General features: G+C 39.8%; 1 protein-coding gene across 3 annotated transcripts in view; it reads left to right on the forward strand.

Annotated features, from left to right (window-relative positions):
* PPP6R1 (protein phosphatase 6 regulatory subunit 1) overlaps nt 1–3,757 on the forward strand; it is a 77,954-nt gene extending 74,197 nt beyond the window's left edge. For all 3 annotated transcript variants that reach the window (XM_072156775.1, XM_072156777.1, XM_072156776.1), the window contains 3 exons: nt 537–732; nt 2,214–2,336; nt 2,915–3,757. In XM_072156775.1, coding sequence (XP_072012876.1) covers nt 537–732; nt 2,214–2,336; nt 2,915–2,918 — 323 coding nt within the window. In that variant the 3' untranslated portion in view covers nt 2,919–3,757. The remainder of the gene's footprint in view (nt 1–536; nt 733–2,213; nt 2,337–2,914) is intronic.
* The last annotated feature ends 18,023 nt before the right edge of the window (nt 3,758–21,780 follow it).

The raw sequence follows: 21,780 nt of genomic DNA on the forward strand, positions 1-21,780 counted from the left end.
ACCGCGGTAGATTACCACTGACATCCCACGACCCCCGATGCCGGTTCGGCTCCTGTGCAGAGCTGAACCGGCATCGTCTCTGCGCAGTAGCTGTACTGTGCTGAGCGCTATTTGCAGGACTCGGTGCAGTACAGCTACGGCGCAGAGCGCTAAAGGGTTAAAGCTTTCACTTGTGTAAACTTGGTACACTCCTGCTTTGTATGTGCACTGAGATCTTTATATGGGTCATAGCAATTTGATTTCCTTGAAAACCGTTTTATCTTTAATATTGCAGGTGATTATAGTAAACTTTTCAATATGTTATTAGAAAAATACATTTCTTTGTTCTTTGTCACTTGTCACTTTATGTAAGTAAACGGGCCTTTTACACCCAAGCCAGCCTGTGCACTATGAATTTGTAAAGTGATAAAAAACATTCTAAAAGCTTGGCTTCAGTTTATTCATATAAACTGCTTCCAGATATTATATGTAGTGTTTAACAATATGGTTATGTATTCAGTATGTTATTGTGTGTCTTTGCTATTTGTATTATCTAGAAAACGAGAAAACCTCAGCCGCACTTGGTAACTCCCAAGAAAGTATAGCAGCCCCACAGTGTTTTGTTTCAGAAACGGGTACAATAACACCATCTGTCAGTGAATCTGAAGATGAAACCACATGCAGGTTGACTTTAAATGGTGAAACTGCTGATCCTGTGACGCAAGGTGAAACTGTGACTGAAGATACTAACAGGTAAAGTGCCAATAATTTTTTTATTGCTTGCAGACCAGGGGTAGGAGTCAGTTCTGGAATAGATTTTTTTTTTTCTAGGTTCAGTGAATAGAGAGCCATGGCAGATGTGTGTATGTATGTGTATATATGTATATTACAGTTAAAGGACATCTACCACCAGGATCAAGGATTGTAAACCAAGCTCATTGATATACTGATCGTGTGCCACTTCTGGCAGGATCCAATTTTATTTAAGCTCCTTATGCCCTTTTTTTTTAAGAATAAAAGGCTTCATAAATTATTCAAATTAGCCTGAGGGGATCCAGTCTCCATTAAAACTTATGCAGCCCAGCTCGTCATGCTCATTTGCATAATTTTAAAATCCTATCTTGTAACAAAAAAAAAAACGGAAATAAGAATCTTAACAAAAAGCAGATCTGCCAGAGGGGGCATGTACATATATTTGGTTTACAATTCATTATCCTGGTGGTAGATTTCCTTTAAGCCAAAACGCAAACATGCTAGCTAAGCTGTGGTGCCATTTTTAACTGTAATGGATTTAGTATTGGTGATATCTATGTTTGCAACTGCACCAGAACTGTTATAGCTGTTTTGGTCCAAAGATATAGAGCTTTTCAGATTACCTCCATGTATGATCTGGACATAGCTGGGCATGCCAGAGATTTCCTATTGGTCTGGCGACACTGACACTAGTTGACTGATGGCTACTGTACCTTTGCAACTGGAGGAGTTATATGCAGTATGCTCCACAGCTAAAGGGAAAATAAAAAGCTAACCAAAAAAGCATCCACTGTACATTTATCCTTTAACAGTCTGATGGAGAATGCAACTTTGCAAAATGCATGTTTGAAAGCCTAGCTTTTTCATCTAAATGAACATATTGCACCATTGAAATGCATTAACAACACATAGAAGATTGCTTTTTACAGACCAGTAACTTACCAGGTTAAGTTCAAGGGGAGGATAGTAGCATGAAAGTGGAACAATTGCAAGGAAATTAGTTTGGATGTGGCACACCCAACTAGTTTGCCCAAGTTTAGCATATTGCAGAACGTGTTGACAGATTCCCCTTTCAGAACAACAGCATGGTAATATTGTGCTGCTCATCTTTATTTTCCAGACTTAGAGTATTCTTTTGTAAAGCTACTTTATAGAAATCCTCCTTAGCAGCCGTGAATTGTTCGGAAGCTAACCTCTTCTTGGTTTTGCCTTGAGCAAAGTCAGTTATAAGCTTCCCTCATGTCCCATGATGCTTTGTGTTTTCTCATACAGTAACATTGCAACAAATCGGTTGAGCATTGGATAGTGTGTACATGGAAGATCTTTATAGTGATTAGCCTGGCAGCTTTCATCACATGGAGGGGCATAGAAATGATGCAGTCTCTGCTGTGTGAACACTTAAGTTAACGGAGAACTTACTTAGGCAACATTTGTAAAATATCCCACATGTTCACATTTGTCTTCTACTTATTGTGATGTAGGGTAGAAGACAAGGCGCCATCTACCTCACAGATGGATAGCATCACAGAATCAAAACAGCAGAGCTTGGAATTAACAAATGACACTTTAGATAAAAACTCTAATGAAAACCCGACAGAAATCCGGTAAGAATACTAGTGACGCTTTCTGTGTGACTCTTATCTCTGTTCACTGTTCTTTATTGGGCTAGTAATGGCACAGTAACTGTACATTGATGAAAGTTGGGCAGCACTGAGGATCGGTGTGTATGGCGTCTCAGCTGTTTGTTACTTCAAGGGATTTTCTCACCAGACAAGTTGGGCCCTATCCACAGATCATGAGAACGGGGGGAGGGGGGGGATCCAACTCGGGGAGCGACGGGAGGTCCGTCGGACCCTCCATTCTTGTGCTGTGTGCGAAGCATGGCGTTGGGGTGCGTGAATGCCCCGGCCTGAAACAGCAGACACTTCACCTGCTTTTTAGACTTGGTTTGACTTGGTCTGAACAAGTCAAACCTAGCTGGGCACATCATCCTTTCGGGTTTACTAAAAGTCAGGAAAATCCAGCATGCGGTACAATAAATACTGGCATTTAAAAGGCCAGTCTTAGTAGTTTTACTCTTGCCAGCTGATTTGCGGTGACTGGTTATCTGTTCACTTGTAAAACTTCTTAGGATTGTTTTACTTTGCAATTTGACCGTGAATCTTTCTTCTTTTTGTTATAGGTAAACTCTGTCCCCCTAATGTGGCATCAGCAATAGATGACTGAACATCCAAAGATCTGCATTAAGTATACATTGGATTTAAATCCAGGACAAAGACCAAGCCTCTTCCTTCATACAAGGAAGTATGAGACACAAATCCAGAATCCGCCGTAATCCATTGTATACAAGAAGATTGTGAAAGCAAGAGACAAACGATACTATTTTTTTTTGCACTGAAAGTTCATAGTATATGTGTGTGTTTGTGTATGTGTGTGCATATATATATGTTGAATATTATATGGACACACATCTCTCTCGCACATGCTTTTATATATATTTATATATGGAAGTGGCAACGGTAAATAAAAAGAAAAACATTAATTAATGACATTTAAATTATATATAAATTTTATTTTAGTCTTTTTGGACGGCAGACAGTGCCACAGACTTAAGCACAATAAGTCGAAAACCAAATTTTTTTTTTTTATTTTTTTTTTTTTGCTATTTCCCACTTAATCCATCAGAAAAATATCTATGCAGATGTACACACAGCAGTAGCCGGCTTGGCTGGATTATTTCCTCTGTCAGGCATAGTTGTAAAAGTTCCATCTGTTGTCAAATGCCTCTGATTAAAATGTAAACATTTTTTTTCATTGTCCAACCTGTTTATATTCTAATCTTTGGGCATCACCATTCTCTAAATTTGTTTGCTGTTATAGCTTTCTGTAGTGTGGTTACCAAACACAGAATTCTCCTACAATGAAAAATCTCCTAAGTTGTTAGATTCTCAGTAATAATATTAGCAGTGCCTTATTGTCATCCCATGAACGTGTAACCCATTAAAATGTACCAGGAATGACATAACCCAGTCTGTGTGTATATTGTGCATCCATTAGATGTATATAGCATTTGTTTCCGTCTTTGCAGTTGACTCTGGTTGGCAGACATTGACACAGATTTTGTGACCTGCTTTAAATCTTTTATACCATAGGTATTGCTTGCCAAAGTTGTTATCTTTGTTCTACCAGATGGTTACACCTAACCTGCTCTATCCAAGTGGTCTCCATTCACCATCAGATATTTGTGCCAACTGATGGAATAACAAGAACTAGGCTTTTGTTAAAATGTTGAACCTGTACAAGTTTAAACCTAAAATATAGATTAATATATCTATCAATAGTTGTACATCAATGGACCATAATACTAGTTGCCCCTCACCTCGCCATAATGTATAGTTTGTAATATGCGCTCCTGACTGGGTATAAAATCTATATTGGTACCCTAACAAGAAAGTGATAAAAATGGTGACTACCTAACCAAGCTGAGGGCTTCTTAAATAGCTTTTTAGTGATTTGAAGGGGGCGGATGGTTGATGGCTTTTTAGATCAGTTGAGATGTGACTCTCGGGACCTCCACCCAGCAGCTGTTTTCAGGGGCCATAACAGTTTTGCTAATGCTGAAGCCTCTTCATTGTTTACATCTGTCAGTCTTCCCACAAGTATTCTACTTCGTAGCGGGCTCTATTAGATAGGTGCCCTACAGGGCTAATAGACAGCATTCAGGTATACAGTGAGGTAGCTGAGCCCCTTAAACGCCCGAATTTCTAAAGTGCCAAGAATCAACCTGTCATCTGTCTAAACTGATAGGCCCTCATTACCCCCATCCCTGGAAACCCCTTCATTGAAATCTACCATCAAAAGCAAGCATGATAGGGACAGGGACACTTACTCATAGATCCAGGCACTGTGAGTGTGGTAATGTTGGCCTGCTTTATTTAAAAATTACCTTTTAAAATTATTCTAATGAACCAGAAGAGGACTGAGGGTGCTAGCAGAGCCCCTTGGTGCTGTAGCTTCGCGGGAGCAGCTCCCACTGGGTGCTGAAAGTTCCTCTTGTTAGAATACAGCAGCTAGAGGGCTAGCAGCTAGAAAAGTTGAATTTAGAGACCATGGATCACAAATATAACAATATTACTACAGTCATAGTACCTGGATCTGAGTGTCCCTGGTTTATTATGACAGATTTTGATGGTAGATTTCCTTTAACCAAATTAGAGTATGGCATTATATGAAGCTTTCAAGACAATGTAGCCCACAATATCTTATATCAGTTGTAGGGTAGGTAGTGCCGATGCGTAAGACATTGATCAGCAGGTCCTCTCCATGTCGTTCATGTAATTTAACTTGTTAGGTTTTACTGCAGAAATGTATGTAAAAATGGACCTCTCACCTCTCCTGATTTATGTTTCAAGTACAGACTTGTATTCCCATGGAATAACCATTCTGAGGCATCTCTTCTCAGGACTGCATTGTGATTTACCTATTGGGCAATACTGTTCCCCTTGATAATGCGGTGCATTATAAGCAGAGTATGAGCATGTATTGTGGACATTGTTACTTGTAACACTGAGATGGAATCTCCCTGTAACTGCACAGGGGCTAGAGTATATATAGATATATATAGAGTATATATAGATAGATCGTAATTGTTTTTTGGTGGGTCCAAGCTTTTACATAAACCACAGTCAGGGCAGAGGACGGTTCTGCATTATACTTGGTCAAATTCAGGCAATTGGATTAAAAAAAATTAGTATGAGTAAATAATAACTATGAGTACTATCAAAGTATGAGCCACAAAACCTAACCTCAGATGGCTAGTTGGCATTTTAAGCAATTCTTACATCCACTATAACTTATCTAACTCCATCTTCTTACAGTAAAGCAATAATTTGTGTACTTTAAGGCACTTTACGTATATAGTTGGCTTTCACATGATGAGAACCTCAAGCACTTATATGCTGTAGCTACATCAGCTAAATTCACTTTCAGTACTGTATACCAGCTATTAAATCTGTTCAGTAGCCGGTAGTTTCTATTATCACTGTACTGTGAATGTCCTTTATGGCTTGACTTTCCTTGCCAATGGCCCATTTCAAGACACATATGTGAATGGGTAGGAAGAAAAAACCTTCTAGACTCGAGTGTAAAATTTACAAGTTGCATTGGTTATTTAGAGTCCTACTCTTTGAATAATAGATTTTGTCTCCTATTGATATCCAATGTAGTATTCACATAGGTTGAGGTCGCAGTGCTAGCCCTTGCCTGACGTGCCTCTCTTGGTTACTGATGTAATCAAAAATTTGGAAAGGCCCTTTTAATGCTCATTCTGTACTATATAAGCTATCATTAGGAATCTGTGGACCACTGTGACTAAGGGATCACAAGTCATCCATTGTTTTTTTTTCTATTTTTATGTTTGTTACTGCTGTTACATTGATAAACATGTTATTTCGTAGTAGACCCTACTACTTGTATCTGGTTTATCGATTTATAGAGATCACCAACAAAATATGTTTTTTGTTTTTGCAAATATGTTTTCATTACTTCAAGAATGAGCTAGCAATACACTTTGAGGCCTCATGCACACTACTGTGTGAAATATACAGGTTGTTTGCTGACATTGGCGCCCATGTCCATTCAAAGTGGCTGTGCTGCAAATCTGGGCAGGAATAGGACTTGGCTCACTGCTCTGGCTTCAATTTTGCACAGTCACAATGGGGAGCTGTGAACTAGCCATAATTTGTTTGGCTAGCTCGCAGCCCAAAATACGGTGGTGTGCATGAGGCCTAAAGGAGACTTGTCTACTTTCCTAACATGTTAGTTTCGCTTAATTGTATTCTTTTGTTTCTATTCCCTCTAGAAATTACTGTACAAATAGAAGTTTGGTGTTGCTGTGTTTTTTTTTGTTTGTTTGTTTTTCCTTAAGGTCTAATGAGTTCAGCTCTGGGTGCAATGCATTAGACACTGCATGGACACCCTAATTTACTCAATTTCTATCATGATTAACAGAGGTACAATACAATGTATAGTCTTGAAATAATAATTCTTATATACATTTTATGTAGAATACCTGATTTCACATAAGTAAAACATGTCAGGGGTGGTGACATTTCCTCTTTAAATTCCTTTTCTGCCATGTTGCACTTTTTCTGCTTCAAGTTCATTGACAACTCGTGTTTGAGCGGAAGACCTTGTCAATCTGAGACATTCTGGTTGCTAGGAATGTGGTGCCTTAGGCTAGGACTACATGGTGACATGTTATCACACAGCTTCACAGTGCTGTCCTACTACATGTGCAGAGTAGTGTAAACCCGCACAGTGTGCCAACCTAACAGCTGGCCAAAATCTATTCTTCCGTATGTCTGCACAACTGATCCTATTGTGGCCAAAAGCCACAGTATAGCCCAAGTACCACATAGGAATTAAAAACGAGTTGGTTGTCGTTAATCCATTGCAACCATATTATCATAAATGGCTTGACTGTTCAGAGGAAGGCATCATTGACACTGTGCTAAGAGCAGAGGGGGAAAACCCACTTTCCAATAGTTATTATGTCCCATTGCCCACCTTAGGTAGCAATAAATGGAAAACATTTGAAGGGTTTCTCCTTAACAAAGCAATATGACTGTTGATTCAGCATCTTGTTGAAACTTTTATAGGGGGTTTTGTCACCAACAATATTAGATTTTTGTCATTAGCGCAAAGCATTTTGAACATGTTTGTAATATATACCTATTTCAAATTTTGCATAGCTCCCAATAGATTTACTTACCATTGTCCCCAGTATATCTGTTTATTTTGAGGTTGGCACTGGCTACGTCCTGCTTAGCAGCCATATAAGTAGGACGGGCTCATACATGTAGTCAAAACAAGAAATCCCAGGCAGGTCAGAAAAGCATACATAGCAGTATGTTTTGATAGGCTGTATACTCTGCTAGCGAGACATGTCTGTATTTGGAGGAAGTGCCGTGATTCATAGTTAGGCTAAATGAGTGTGAGCCCATCCTACTTACATGGCTGCTAAGCAAGATGCATCCAGTGACGATTATAAAATGAAATGGACAAGATATTGGGGACAATGGTAAGTAAATATATTGAGAACTAGGCAAAATTGGCAATATGGCGTATATTACAATCATGTTTAAAATTCTATTGTCTATAGACCTTTGATAAGGAAACAACTCACATAACGTTAGTCAGTCTGTCCAAAATGCCTCCTAAACCAATAATCACGTGTAGGTGTCTTTAATATGAGCAGCAACCTACATATGTGGCCATAAACAGATGAAACCATTGTATTGTTCTCTTTACGGAAAGGCAAATCAACCTGAAACTGTTGGAGGTAGCCATTACACAGGAAGAGGAGAACTGCAGCACTTTGAGGCTGTCTGTAGACAAATAGGAAACCACCCCCTTTCACTAGCAAGTTGACTTGCGTAAAGGGAACTTTAGTGTTCTTTCCTCACCATGTTGGCCCCAGCATCCATTATTTAAATAACAGTAGCTTGGGATAGCTCCCCCCCCACTAAGCTTTCTGTTGCCAAAAGTTTAAGTTATAAGTTTTTACAAAATTAGATTGGCATAGGCAAAGCTACCTAACTTAGTCATTGAGGTGGGAGAAGGTTAATATGTCAAGGTTAATATGCATTTACTGATACTTAAAGGAAACCTACCACTTGTAGTGGCAGGTTTCCGATGGCAATATCGGGCACCAGCTCAGGGTGAGCTGGTGCACCAGCTCAGGGTGAGCTGGTGCCGGAGCTTATTTTAGTTAGTGTTTTAAACCGCGGTATCGCGGTTTAAAACACTTTTTAAACTTTATAGCCGGCGCAGGCAGGTAATCGCTCGGCGCTTACCGTGCACGCGGCTCTCATTCACTTCCTATGTAGCCGCGTGCACGGTAAGCGCCGAGCGCGTACCTCCCTGCGCCGGCTATAAAGTTTAAAAAGTGTTTTAAACCGCGATGCCGCGGTTTAAAACACTAACCAAAATAAGCTCCGGCACCAGCTCACCCTGAGCTGGTGCCCGGTATTGCCATCGGAAACCTGCCACTACAAGTGGTAGGTTTCCTTTAAAAGGCTTTTTTTTTTTTTTTAACAGAAATGTAAGTAAAGGACACACAATGAGGTTCCCTTTATTCACAAAAGATGATCATCGGATCATGGTCACCGAGGGATATTTCTGCTCCTATTGAGGGTCACTATGCACCATTATTCTGTGTATGAAGGGCATTTAGCACCTGGACAGGATTGCCAAGAAATATATATATATATTATATACTTTTTTTGTGAATAGGTGACATTCTTGTCTGATATTGCAGTTCATCCCTATTGAAATAAATAGGGCTGAGCTGCAATTCTTAATAAGCATGTAGAGAAGTGTGGTGCTATTAAGTTGGCTATTTTAACCCTTTTTTCCAATTTTGTCTTCACCCTGAGTGTTCTAGCCCATTTCTACATTCAAGTCTTTGTCTCAGTATAGATGTCCATATACTGTAGCAATCTGTATTCAGGTATGTGTAGATGCATACATTGTGGACTCCACTAGAGGTCATTAAAGTAATTCTATATTATACATTTCTTAAACCTATACAGTTCCTCTAAAAGTTATTCATAGAAATGTAAAGCTACTTTTTATGTTCTAAAGCACAAAGCAATTTATGCGTCTGGCTTCAGTGTCCTAATGCAGATAGGGAACAATGGCGAGTGTGCTACCAGTGTTCTTTCAAATTGTCTATTGTGATAATCCTAATAGGAATGTGCCTTTCACTGGCCCTGTGTGGTTGGTGCATTTCAAATGTTCTAAAAAAAATCCCCACTATAATGGTACAAGAGGGAATTGGGTGTAAGCTGTGTTCTGTATCCACCATGACCCGATGCCTTCCCTGGCATCTCCGTGAAGTCATATGCCACTTTGCAGCAGGACAAAATTGTTCATTTTTTAATGAAAAGAAAAATGTTAAAAAAATGATTTCAGATATAGCAGATAATTTATATATTTTCTTTTGCAATTTTGAGAATATTTTATATATGTGTCCTTTATTTTTTCTTTGCTGGAAAGAAAAATAAATTATACATATACTTGCTTTCAGTGTATATGTATTTCATGTTTCGTGTCTGTGTTTATATCAGTTTTGGTAATTTAGGGTAGAATATCCAGACGATAATGTATAATTTACATAAGCTGTATTGTATTAGGACACCATGAAAGTGCACCTGTCTCCAGACTAATGCATTTTAAACCAGGGTTGATAAAGGGTTAAACAAGTTGGAGTTTATCAACTCTACCACTTCCTTTCAGTGAAAGCAGTGAATGCCAATGAACTGACTGTAAAGTGCTGTTTGAATAAAGGTTGTTATTAATATGCTTATTATCATTTTTATTATTACTGAAATGTTAGGTTAAAAGCAGAGGGAAGTATAATGGAATTGATTCCGCGGATACTGACCCTTTGATGTCTATTGGGTCTGTTCACATATTTGTTTTTTCCACTGATATGAAGACCCAGTGAAAATAAATTGCAGATGTTTTTAGGCAACCAACCGGGCAGGGAAGAAAGATTAGAAAACCAGGTATAAAACGCATCAGAAACCAAAAAGAATTGACTTTCTGTGGTTTCAACCCTCACTGTGTAAATCATCAATGCCAGGCTCTGCTCTGACTGTGAATTGATACAGGTTGCCACGTGTGTCCTCTGCCTTGGGGCTTATTCAGACATCAGTGACAGAATACTGACTGCTTTTATCAAAGAAATTACCGTATTCTAGGTCTACACAATATGATGCACAAAACTTATTAAAAATTATTTAGCAACCTTAACGTGACATTTCGGCGATGGCGCTATGGTACAGTAATTGGAATTAATGGTATGGCGCTAACCATATGGATGAAGTATGTAGTATTGTACAGAATACTGTAGTGCCATACCTTTACTTCCAATTACCATTGTGTCCTTTGTGTTTGACAAAGTCTGCTGAAGGCCTGAATGTCATGTAATCAATGTCTGCTAACTACGAATTTTACAAGTTTTTTTGCATCCTAACGTGTGCACATGGAATATTTTCCTTGCTATAACATGAGAATCGGATTTTTCATAGTGCACCAATTAATAACCAGTTGGGCAACCGAACACAATATAGTACTGTTTTTTTTTGTTTTTTTTTAATTGAACATTTTTATAAAAACCAACAAAACACAAACACCCGCGCTATAATGAGAATACCATATTCACAGTATGTGGACTACCTTAGAATTTGCAGAGGAAATGAAATCAAGGATATATGTAATAGAACGCATGGCTCAGCACACATATAAATACATTTCTTTAATTGATATTAAATAAATGTACCTGTGAGAAGAATGTAGCCATGTTGTCCCTTAAAAATTAAAGTTGTCCTTTGATACCACCACCTCCACACTGGCAGTGCTGACTACACATCCACTATTGATACACCTAACCACCTGGATTTAGCGTTCATTACCACAGGGCGGTATATGCAGTAACTCCTGGATATTTTGTATGCAAAAATATTTATTTTCTTTCCACAAGTGAGTCCAGCAGTGGTGGTCGTATCTAAGGACAGATGGCCCTTATTTATACGGACCAATATGACTACATTTTCATCACATCCACCTGAAGAAATGTATGTATATGGCATATGAATAAAATTAAATGTGAATGTCCAGCAGAGAATACCCCTTTAACCCCCTTCGCTCTGACTGATAAATGAATAGGTGTCACGGGGTGAGCCCTTTTCATACAGGGAGGGGTTTTTTTGTATTTTGCAGCTAACACCCGCAGGGGTTAATCCCTTGATTGCGGTGGCCAAGACGCTGGCTGCATTTAAAAGAGGTTGCCATGACAGTCAAAGGTCTTCATCAAACCTGAGGCTGCATGGTTTCTTTGAATTTGTTACAATGAGCCAGTAGATCATTGTAAGGAATCCTAAGTAAAAGTGCCATATACTTCAATACAGTAGGATTGCAGTATATCAAGGGTTTAAAAAAATGGTTAAAACAAAAATTCAAATCACCCGCCTTTCCATAGAACTGATATAAAACTAAACAAACTGTAAAAATCACAAACACAGTGGGTATTGCCACATCCGAAAATATCAAAACCACATCATCAAAATATAAAACCAGTTATTGCTGTCTGTGAGCCACATAATGGAAAATGGCTGCCAAATATTCAAAACATGACTTTAAACTATTTTACATAATGAGAAAAATTTTATAAAAAGTGATCAAAATGTTGCACATTTTTCAACATGTTTGCAATGAAAATGTCAGCTCATTTTGCAAAAAATGACACCTTGAAGGCGCATTTACAGGAACATATGTTCGCCAGGCCAAAGCCGGCCGGACATAGGTACAGTGCGATAAAGAGAAGGGGTGTTGACCCATCTCCATAGAGATACATGGCGTGTGCTGCACCGTACCTCTCCGTGTGCCCATTGCCAGCCTATTTGTGGGCGTATATACGTCCCCCCAATGGTTGTGTGAATGCACGGCCCCATACACATCTATAGCCTCACAGCACCGTATGGGAGCGGTACGGTGCTGCATACCAGCAACACCATACCGTTTTGCAGCCTGTAGCAAGATCGGACATGTCCTATTTTTCTACGGAATACTGCGCTGTGTATTCCTATAGAGAGGGGCGGGGTGAGCAGAGCTCTCCCCATCCTCCTCTCCCCGGCGCCGATAAAACTTTTATACATTTGGTATTACCATGATCGTACCGAACCAAAGAATAAAGTAGATGTATCATTTGGAGCCCACAGTGGAAGTCGTAAAAATTGAACCCACAAGAAAGTGGGTTCCTGTACACGTCATGCGTTTTTAAAACAAATCCGTTTTTGAACCTGTTTACCTATTAGGATAAACGCATGGAAAACGGTTAAAAAAACATATGCGTTTTTAATCGGACTGAGAATGCATGCTTTAAATGGAACAACAACACCACGTATGGCATCACACTAAGGCATGTACTTTATTTGGTAAAAGCCTGTGGATTTCTATGTAAATACACCCAGTGCAGTGGAAAATGAGCTAACATAGTGTTCACAGGATCATGGCTCTTTCTGAAATGTATGTCTATTATCTCATTAAATGTGCAATACTAGTGTCTCTTTAGGAACATAGATTTGGCGATGCAGCAAAAACTACGTTTACACACATGATATTTTTAGCCTGGCTGTATGAACTGGTCATACAATCAATTGTTTCCATGTGGAATGAATATCTGATAACTTGATATCTTTGGTGGACTTTGATATAAGGCAACAATAAAAGGATTGTGTAATGGTAATATGAGCAGAGCAACAGAGAAAAACAATCTTAGGCTACATTCACACATCGGCGCCGGGGAGAGGAGCAGGGGATGCGTGCTGCTCACCCCGCCCCTCTACATAGAGTAAAATAGGGCCTGGCGCCGTAAAATAGGGCCTGGCGCCGTAAAATAGGGCCTGGCGCACTTGTCCTAAAGATAGGACAAGTGCTATCTTTTTACGGGCTTCTGAACGGCACTGTGCCGCACGTGTGCTGCACCGTACCGCTCCCATACAGCGCCGTGAGGTCATTCATACACCAAAGAAATTACCAAAGAAATTACACGCAGACAAAGCGGCATGTGTGGCACCAGCCTTATGCTACACATTAGCCTGTTTGATTCAGTTTGGAACATGGGCACACATTTGTGTAAATACAGCCTTAGGGCTCTTTCACATTATCGCTGTTTTTCACATCCGTGGTTCAGTGATTTCCATGGATGCCTCACTGAGCCATTGTTTTCTATGGGTGTATTTTCACTGATCCCTTGTCCGCAAAAAAATATGAATATATGTTCTATTTTTAACTGTTGCACAGAAGGCAATAGAAGTTATGTTTTTTCTTTTTCCACTGATGAGGTTAACCCCTTAAGGACGGAGGGTTTTCCGGCTCATTTCTCGCTCTCCAACTTCAAAAATCCATAACTTTTCCATTTTTCCGTGTACAGACCTGTGTGAGGGCTTATTTTGTGCGTAACAAATTTTACTTTCCCGTAATGTTATTTATTTTAACATGCCGTGTACTGCGAAGCTGAAAAAAAATTCCAAATGTGGAAAAATTGAAAAAAAACCGCACGTGCGTCACGTTCTTGTGGGCTCAGTTTTTACTACTTTCACTCTTCGCTCCAAATAATATGCCTACTTTATTCTTTGGTTCGGTGCGATCGCGGTGATACCAAATTTATATAGGTTTTATTGTGTTTTAATACATTTTCAAAAATTAAACGAATGTGTACAAAAAAGAAAAAAAATTTTTTGCCATCTTCTGACGCTAATAACTTTTTCATACTTTGGCGCACAGAGATGTGTGAGGGGTCATTTTTTGCGAAATGAGGCGACGTTTTCATTGCTACCATTTTGAGGTCTGTGCGACATTTTGATCATTTTTTATTTCATTTTTTATGTTATGTAAAAAGGTGTAAAAGTCGCATTTCGGACATTTGGGCGCCATTTCCCGCCTCGGAGGTCACCGCCGTCTGTAACCGTTTTTATATTTTGATAGATCGGGCATTTTGGGACGCGGTGATACCTAATATGTTTGTGATTTTTACTGTTTATTATGTTTTATATCCGTTCTAGGGAAAGGGGGGTGATTTGAACTTTTAATATTTTATTAATTTTTTTTATTTTTTAAACTTTTTTTTTTATTTTTTTTTTCACTATCTTTTAGACCATCTAGGGTACATTAACCCTAGATGGTCAGATCGCTGCTACCATATACTGCAATACTTCTGTATTGCAATATATGGCATTTTTGCAGCACATTCATTACAATGAGCCACTGGCTCATTGTAACGAATCTGCAGCTGCCAGATAGCCTCGTGTCAAAAGAAGACACGAGGCTACCATGGCAACCGATCGCCGCCCCCCGATGACGTTCGGGGGCGTGGCGATCGGAAAAAAGATGGCGGCGCCCACGCGCCGCCGTCTTTTAAACGCCGCCGGCGACTTTGCCGGCGGCGTTGAAGGGGTTAATAGCCGCGATCGGTGCAAGCACCGACCGCGGTTATTAGCGGTGGGGGTTTTGTGCAATATGCAAAAACCCCCACCTCTGTATGAAGAGGACTCAGCCCGTGAGCCCTCTTCATACATCCCTTATACCTCTGCGCCGTAGAGCTACGGCGCAGAGCGTTAAGGGGTTAAAAGACCAGGTGTGATGTTTTCAAAGCAATGTTAAACCCGCAGAGCGGGAGACTAAACAGAACAACTGAAACTGAACATCAACGCCAATGTGAAAGAACCCTTCAGGTTCAGGACCCTCTAACAGCTCTCCACCCTCCAAAACCTAAGTGATTTTAGTTGCCACTACTCATCATGTATATGGCTGACGAGACACCTGATAAGTTATGCCCTAATACAATATAACACTCACTAGCTAAATAAATCAGGTAATCATTAAAGGGTTTATCCGGGTTTAAAAATCTTTTTATGGCCGGGCTGGGGAGGGATAGTTAAACATAATAAACATGGACTTACCTCCTCCGGCGCCACCGATGTCCCGCGCCGCGGTCACTTCGATCCGTGCCCCTGTAAACAAGGGGCACGGAAGCCGCGCACAGGGAGCTTCCGGTCCGCGTTGTGGACGGCTCCTCCCATCCGTCCCTATCTCTCAGCGTTGTAAGCGCTGGGAGATGGTGCGCATGGGAGCATCCGGCCGGCCGGAAGCTCCCTGTGCGCCGGTGTAATGAAACCGGCGCACGGAGAAGACGGGCCGCGGCGCGGGACATCGGCAGCAACGGAGGAGGTAAGTACATGTTTATTATGTTTAACCCCTTAACGCTCTGCGCCGTAGCTCTACGGCGCAGAGGTATAAGGGATGTATGAAGAGGGCTCACGGGCTGAGTCCTCTTCATACAGAGGTGGGGGTTTTTGCATTTTGCTATTAACCCTCTAAACGCCGCCCGCAAAGTCGCGGGCGGCGTTTAAAAGACGGCGGCGCGCGGGCGCCGCCATCTTTTTTTCGATCGCCACGCCCCCGAACGTCATCGGGGGGCGGCGATCGGTTACCATGGTAGCCTCGGGTCTTCTCTTGACACGAGGCTACATGGTTTATGCAGGTTCGTTACAATGAGCCAGTGGCTCATTGTAATGTAAGACCTGCAAAAACGCCATATATTGCAATACTGTAGTATTGCAGTATATGGTAGGAGCAATCTGACTATCTAGGGTTAATGTACCCTAGATGGTCTAAAAAATAGTGAAAAAAAAAAGTTTAAAAAATAAAAAAAATTAATAAAATATTAAAAGTTCAAATCACCCCCCTTTCCCTAGAACGGATATAAAACATAACAAACAGTAAAAATCACAGACATATTAGGTATCGCCGCGTCCCAAAATGCCCGATCTATCAAAATATAAAAACGGTTACGGCCGGCGGTGACCTCCGAGGCGGGAAATGGCGCCCAAATGTCCGAAATGCGACTTTTACACCTTTTTACATAACATAAAAAATGAAATAAAAAATGATCAAAATGTCGCACAGACCTCAAAATGGTAGCAATGAAAACGTCGCCTCATTTCGCAAAAAATGACCCCTCACACATTTCCGTGCGCCAAAGTATGAAAAAGTTATTAGCGTCAGAAGATGGCAAAAAAATTTTTTTCTTTTTTGTACACATTCGTTTAATTTTTGAAAATGTATTAAAACACAATAAAACCTATATAAATTTGGTATCACCGCGATCGCACCGAACCAAAGAATAAAGTAGGCATGTTATTTGGAGCGAAGAGTGAAAGTCGTAAAAACTGAGCCCACAAGAACGTGACGTTTTTTTCAATTTTTCCACATTTGGAATTTTTTTTCAGCTTCGCAGTACACGGCATGTTAAAATAAATAACATTACGGGAAAGTAAAATTTGTTACGCACAAAATAAGCCCTCACACAGGTCTGTACACGTAAAAATGAAAAAGTTATGGATTTTTGAAGTTGGAGAGCGAGAAATTAGCCGAAAAACCCTCCGTCCTTAAGGGGTTAAATAGCCCTCCCCAGCCCGGACATAAAAATTTTTTTTAACCCGGATAACCCCTTTAAGGTAATATCTCTTCTGAATTATTACAAGAAAGCTCTTTTTACATTGAAGTTTGAATATCAAAAAGGACTCTGCTTACAAAAATGGGTTATCATACAAAAAGGGTAACAATTAAACAGACAAATGCATACAATGCAAAAATAACAGTTTGATAAAATAAAAGATAAAAACAGAACTTCATAAATTATGTGACATTATAAGTCTGGTGCCTGGGGAAGCAGAAATACACAATCAATTTATCCGCTAGGGATCCCCAAAAGAATGACAATTTCCTATCTCCAAACTTCTACCTAACGTTCCCCCCAGCTCCCCTCCCTGTGATGACACAAAGGAGGCTTGGAACCTGTTAATTGTCTTTTTAATTACTCAGGGTTTTTTACCCCTCGTATGTTAAATGCTGATATCTTGCTATGTGGGCATCCTACAGACTTGGTCTTACTCCTATCTTTTCTCTCCACTTGCATGCATACTAATCATGTGCATTTGATTATTTTTATTTAATTGCTCTCTGTTACTCTAAAGCTATATTTTTGCCTTTGACACATTAACAGCAGAGAGGTGAATGGAAATATTATTGAAAGCTATGTGGCCGAAAAATATGAATTATGCCACATATTCCATTGATATGTCTAGTAAGAGGGTTTTTTCTAGCTATGACCTGATAAATAGAGGCCACTACATCTTGCTGACCTTGTTAACCCCTTATTAACACGACAATGCTGCGCAGGGGGCCGGCCTCGGCCAGAACCTGGTGTCTTGTATTTAAACAATACAAGACACTGGGGCGTGGTTACTGATCGTATGCGTTTACCTGGAAGCACCGATCGCGGGTGTTAACCCATCCATCATTGCCGGCAGCTTCAAAAAGATGGTAGAGCCAGGGGCGGCGATCAGTTGCAATGACAGCCTTGGGTCTTCTGATTTTAACGTATTCATTACAATGTGCGATTCACATTGAATGAGGAGGAAAATCCCCATATACTACCATACTACAGTATGGCAGTATATGGGGATTTTCTCCATATCAATCAGACAACCTAGGGTTGAAGTACCCTAGGGGGTATGAAAAATAGTAAAAAGAAAATAAATACATTTTTAAATTATATATAAAAAACTAAAACTTCAAATACCCCCTTTCCCAAGAAGTCATATAAATATAAACAAACAGTAAAAATCGAACAAATTAGGTATCGCATCCCAAAATGCCCGATCTATCAAAATATAATAGTGGTTTTTCACTGGAATTAACCCCGTAATGGAAAATAGCGCCCACAGTTGAAAATGGCACTTTTTTTGCCATTTGAAAAATATAAAAAAAATTCTATAAAAAGTGATCAAAAGGCTTACATTTTGTAAATGTATGAAAACATTATAAAACCTTTACAGATTTGTTGTCCCCGTGATCACACCGACCCAAAGAATAAAGTAGACCTGTCATTTGAGGCGCACAGGGAAAGCCGTAAAATCCAAGCCCACAAGAAAATGCTGCAAATTTTTCTCACCAATTTCACTGCATTTGGAATGTTTTTCCCGCTTCTCATTACACGGCATGGAATATTAAATACCATCACTATGAAGTGCAATTTGTTACGCAGAAAATCATCCACATGCAATTACTTTTTAAAATTCAATCTCTGGTTTTTGGAAGGATGGGTTTATTGCCCATCCTGGTCTGTAATGGAAGAGTGTGAGAGAAGAGGGGTGACTCTCTCTCCTAAATTTTGAGATATTTGGATGTTTCCACCATAGCTTCCCATACTCAATGCAACAAAGTTGATGGAATCTGGTAAGCAGATGTTATTGCAAACATGACTTTAAGAACATAGAAGAATGCACCCTGTGCTGTCTGGATATTATGAACAGATTACAATGAAGATGACGAGACTCATATTGTGAATCATATTAAAAGAAGGGCCCATTTTTCATGGACAGACTGCAGTAGTGTGCTGCCATCCTAAGGGAATTTTGGCCCATGTTAATCAAAGCTAGTCCATCCTGCACTGCTCTTTTTGGTGCTCTTTGTTCATGCTGCAGAATTGTGCTGCAGACAGAATTGCAGGCCTTTCCGGGCCCTTTCACATGAGCTTTTATTACTTGCTTGATCTGCAAGGCAATGGATTATGATCCATTGTATTCAGTGGGTTTTGTCAGACATGCATTTTCTTTAATGCACATGAAACTCACAGCCTTCTCTAGTTTTTGCAAGTTGTGTGAAAAATGCCATATGGGGACACTTAAAAAATGCATTGCATTTTTCCACTGATCCATTGCCATAGATAGACCATATTTTTTTTTCTCCTGCACATTAGAAATGCAGTAAAAACTGATCAAATATGTACAGGAAAAAAGACACACTTAACAAACTGACAGAAAACTGATCAGTGAAAAAGTAACATTTTCCATAACATTTTCCAAACTGATATAACTCAGAGTGAAATGCTCAGAGTTGAAAGAGGCCTCAGAGTGGCTTTGTGATGCATCCCCATAGGGTATTTTCCACCCATAAGTTGCAAAAGTAGAGCATGAGAGTTTCATGTGCGTGATTGCAATGGGTCAGTGTCAGATGTCCTGCATGTAAGAAACGTATGTTAAAGGGCCCTTAACCCCTTAACGCTGAAGCCACTTTTCACCTTCCTGACACGGCCCATTTTTACAAATCTGCCCTGTGTCACTATAAGTGGTTATAACTTCGGAACGCTTTAACATATCCAAGTGATTTTAAAATTGTTTTCTCGTGACACATCGTACTTCAGGTTATTTGAAAAATTTTGGTGGTATGTTTTGCATTTATTTATGAGAAAATCAGATATTTGGTGAAAATTTGGAAAAATTTTTGAACTTCAAAATGTTCTACTTTTTCCATACATAGTCATAACCGCAAAAAAACGTAATAACTAACATTCACTAAATGTCTAATTCATGTGGACATGGTTTTTTATGCATACTCTTATTTTTGTAGAATGTTATGAGGCTTTGAACATTAGGTGCGATTTTTCACATTTTCATAAAAAACGCAAAATCCTGCTATTGAGGGACCTGCTCAGGTTTCAAATCACTTTGAGAGACCTAAATAAAAGTAAACCCCATAAATTACCCCATTATAGAAACTACACCCCTCAACGTACGTGAAACAACTTTTATGAAGTTTGTTAACCCTTTAATTGTTTTACAGGGGTTAAAACAAAATCGGATGCAATTTTGAAAGTAAAATTTTTTTGGCTAAATTAATATGTTTTTCAAAAAATGTACAAATTCTCAGTGGATAAAATACCAAAACGCTCCACAAAATTTGATACCCAATCTCTTCCGTGTATAACAATCCCCCATATGTGGTGGTAACCTGCTGTATGGGCACACGCCAGGCATCGAAGGGAGCTGCGCCATTCAGAGCAGATTATGCATTGTCAATTTTTATTGGCTATACAATCTTTATTTTTTTGGCAATTTGGACATATAAGGGCTTATTTTCTGCGACATGAGATGCACTTTACAAATACTTCATTTCAGTGGGTCATTAGCTTATTGATGAGATTTTATTAACTCTTGAATGTATGGGTGAAAAGAAAATTGTCAATTTTGGTTTACTTTCTTTTCATATTTTTGGGGGGTCGTACACCGTACACTAAAAATATTATATTATCTTCATTCTATAGGTCACTACGATTATGGTGATACCTCATTTATATAGTTTTTCATTAATTTTACTGGATAAAAACTAATATAGAGGAAATCTAATTTGTTTTTGCATCGCCATCTTTTCGGAGACGTAACTTTAATATTTTTTGGTTGACAGAGCTAGTTTAGGGCTTATTTTTTTACGTGTTGAGTTGTTCTTTTCAGTGGTACCATTTTTGCGCACATAACTTTTTTTGATCACTTTTTAGAACATTTTTGCGTAGAGATTTTATGAAAAATGTACATTTTTGGCGTGTTTTTCGGGTTTTGTTTTTACGGCGTTCATCGAGTGGGTCCAATAATGTTTCTGAGTTATTGTACGGATAGTTACGGACGCGGCGATACCAAATATGTGGGGTTTTTTGGCGATTTTGTGTTTTTTTCACTTTATTGCATGTGTATAGGGAATATTTGTGTTTAGGGGACTCTAACTTTATTTAATTAATTATTTTTATTAAAAAATTATTTTATGTAGTGTTTAACATTTTTATTAACTTTTACAGGTTAGCTTGAACAAGTGATCCACTGATCACTTGTTCAAGCTCTTCTTCACATTACACAGTGTAATACAGATGTATTACACTGTGTAATGTAACACACTGAGCATGCTGCGCATGCTCAGTGTGTTACAGCCGGGTCCTGTCAGAAGGCAGGACCCGGCTCCCGGCAGGAGGATCGTGCAGCCCCGGGCACCGGCAATCCCGGGGCTGCGATCGGAGCAGCGGACCCCCCCGTTAAGCGCCGCGGGGGGGTCCGATTCTTCTGAAATGCCCCTTGCACGCCGCGGTCAGCGCGCCCGGGGCGTGTAAGGGGTTAACACCCGCGATCGGAGAAATCTCCGATCGCGGGTGTTAGAGGCAGGTGTCGGCTATAATATATAGCTGACACCTGCAGCTTCTGGCGCGGGCTCCGTTCAGGAGCCGGTGCCAGAAGCATGACGTAATAGTACTGCATTTTGCGGGAACGCACCTCCCGCGATGCAGTACTATTACGTCAAATGTCGGGAAGGGGTTAAAGATAATGTCCAGAAAGCAAAGCCTGGGGGGTGTGAGTGAAAAGTCTGATATTGAGATGTAAAGATAAAGTTACATACATAAATAGACTAGGATTTTTTTTATAAATTGGGAGCAGGGGAAGCATTTTACCTTCACTTTTCTTTGCCTTAGACTTCTGCATCCAAAGAGCTGCACAGACACAAGGCTCTCCTGCAAGCTACACAAAGCAGAATCACATTACCTCCCCCTTTCTCAACAGTGAATGGTAGTCATAGAACTATTGCAAGAAGGATACC

Source organism: Engystomops pustulosus, chromosome 6, assembly GCF_040894005.1.
Source record: "Engystomops pustulosus chromosome 6, aEngPut4.maternal, whole genome shotgun sequence".
In the NCBI taxonomy this organism is placed as follows: Eukaryota; Metazoa; Chordata; class Amphibia; order Anura; family Leptodactylidae; genus Engystomops; species Engystomops pustulosus.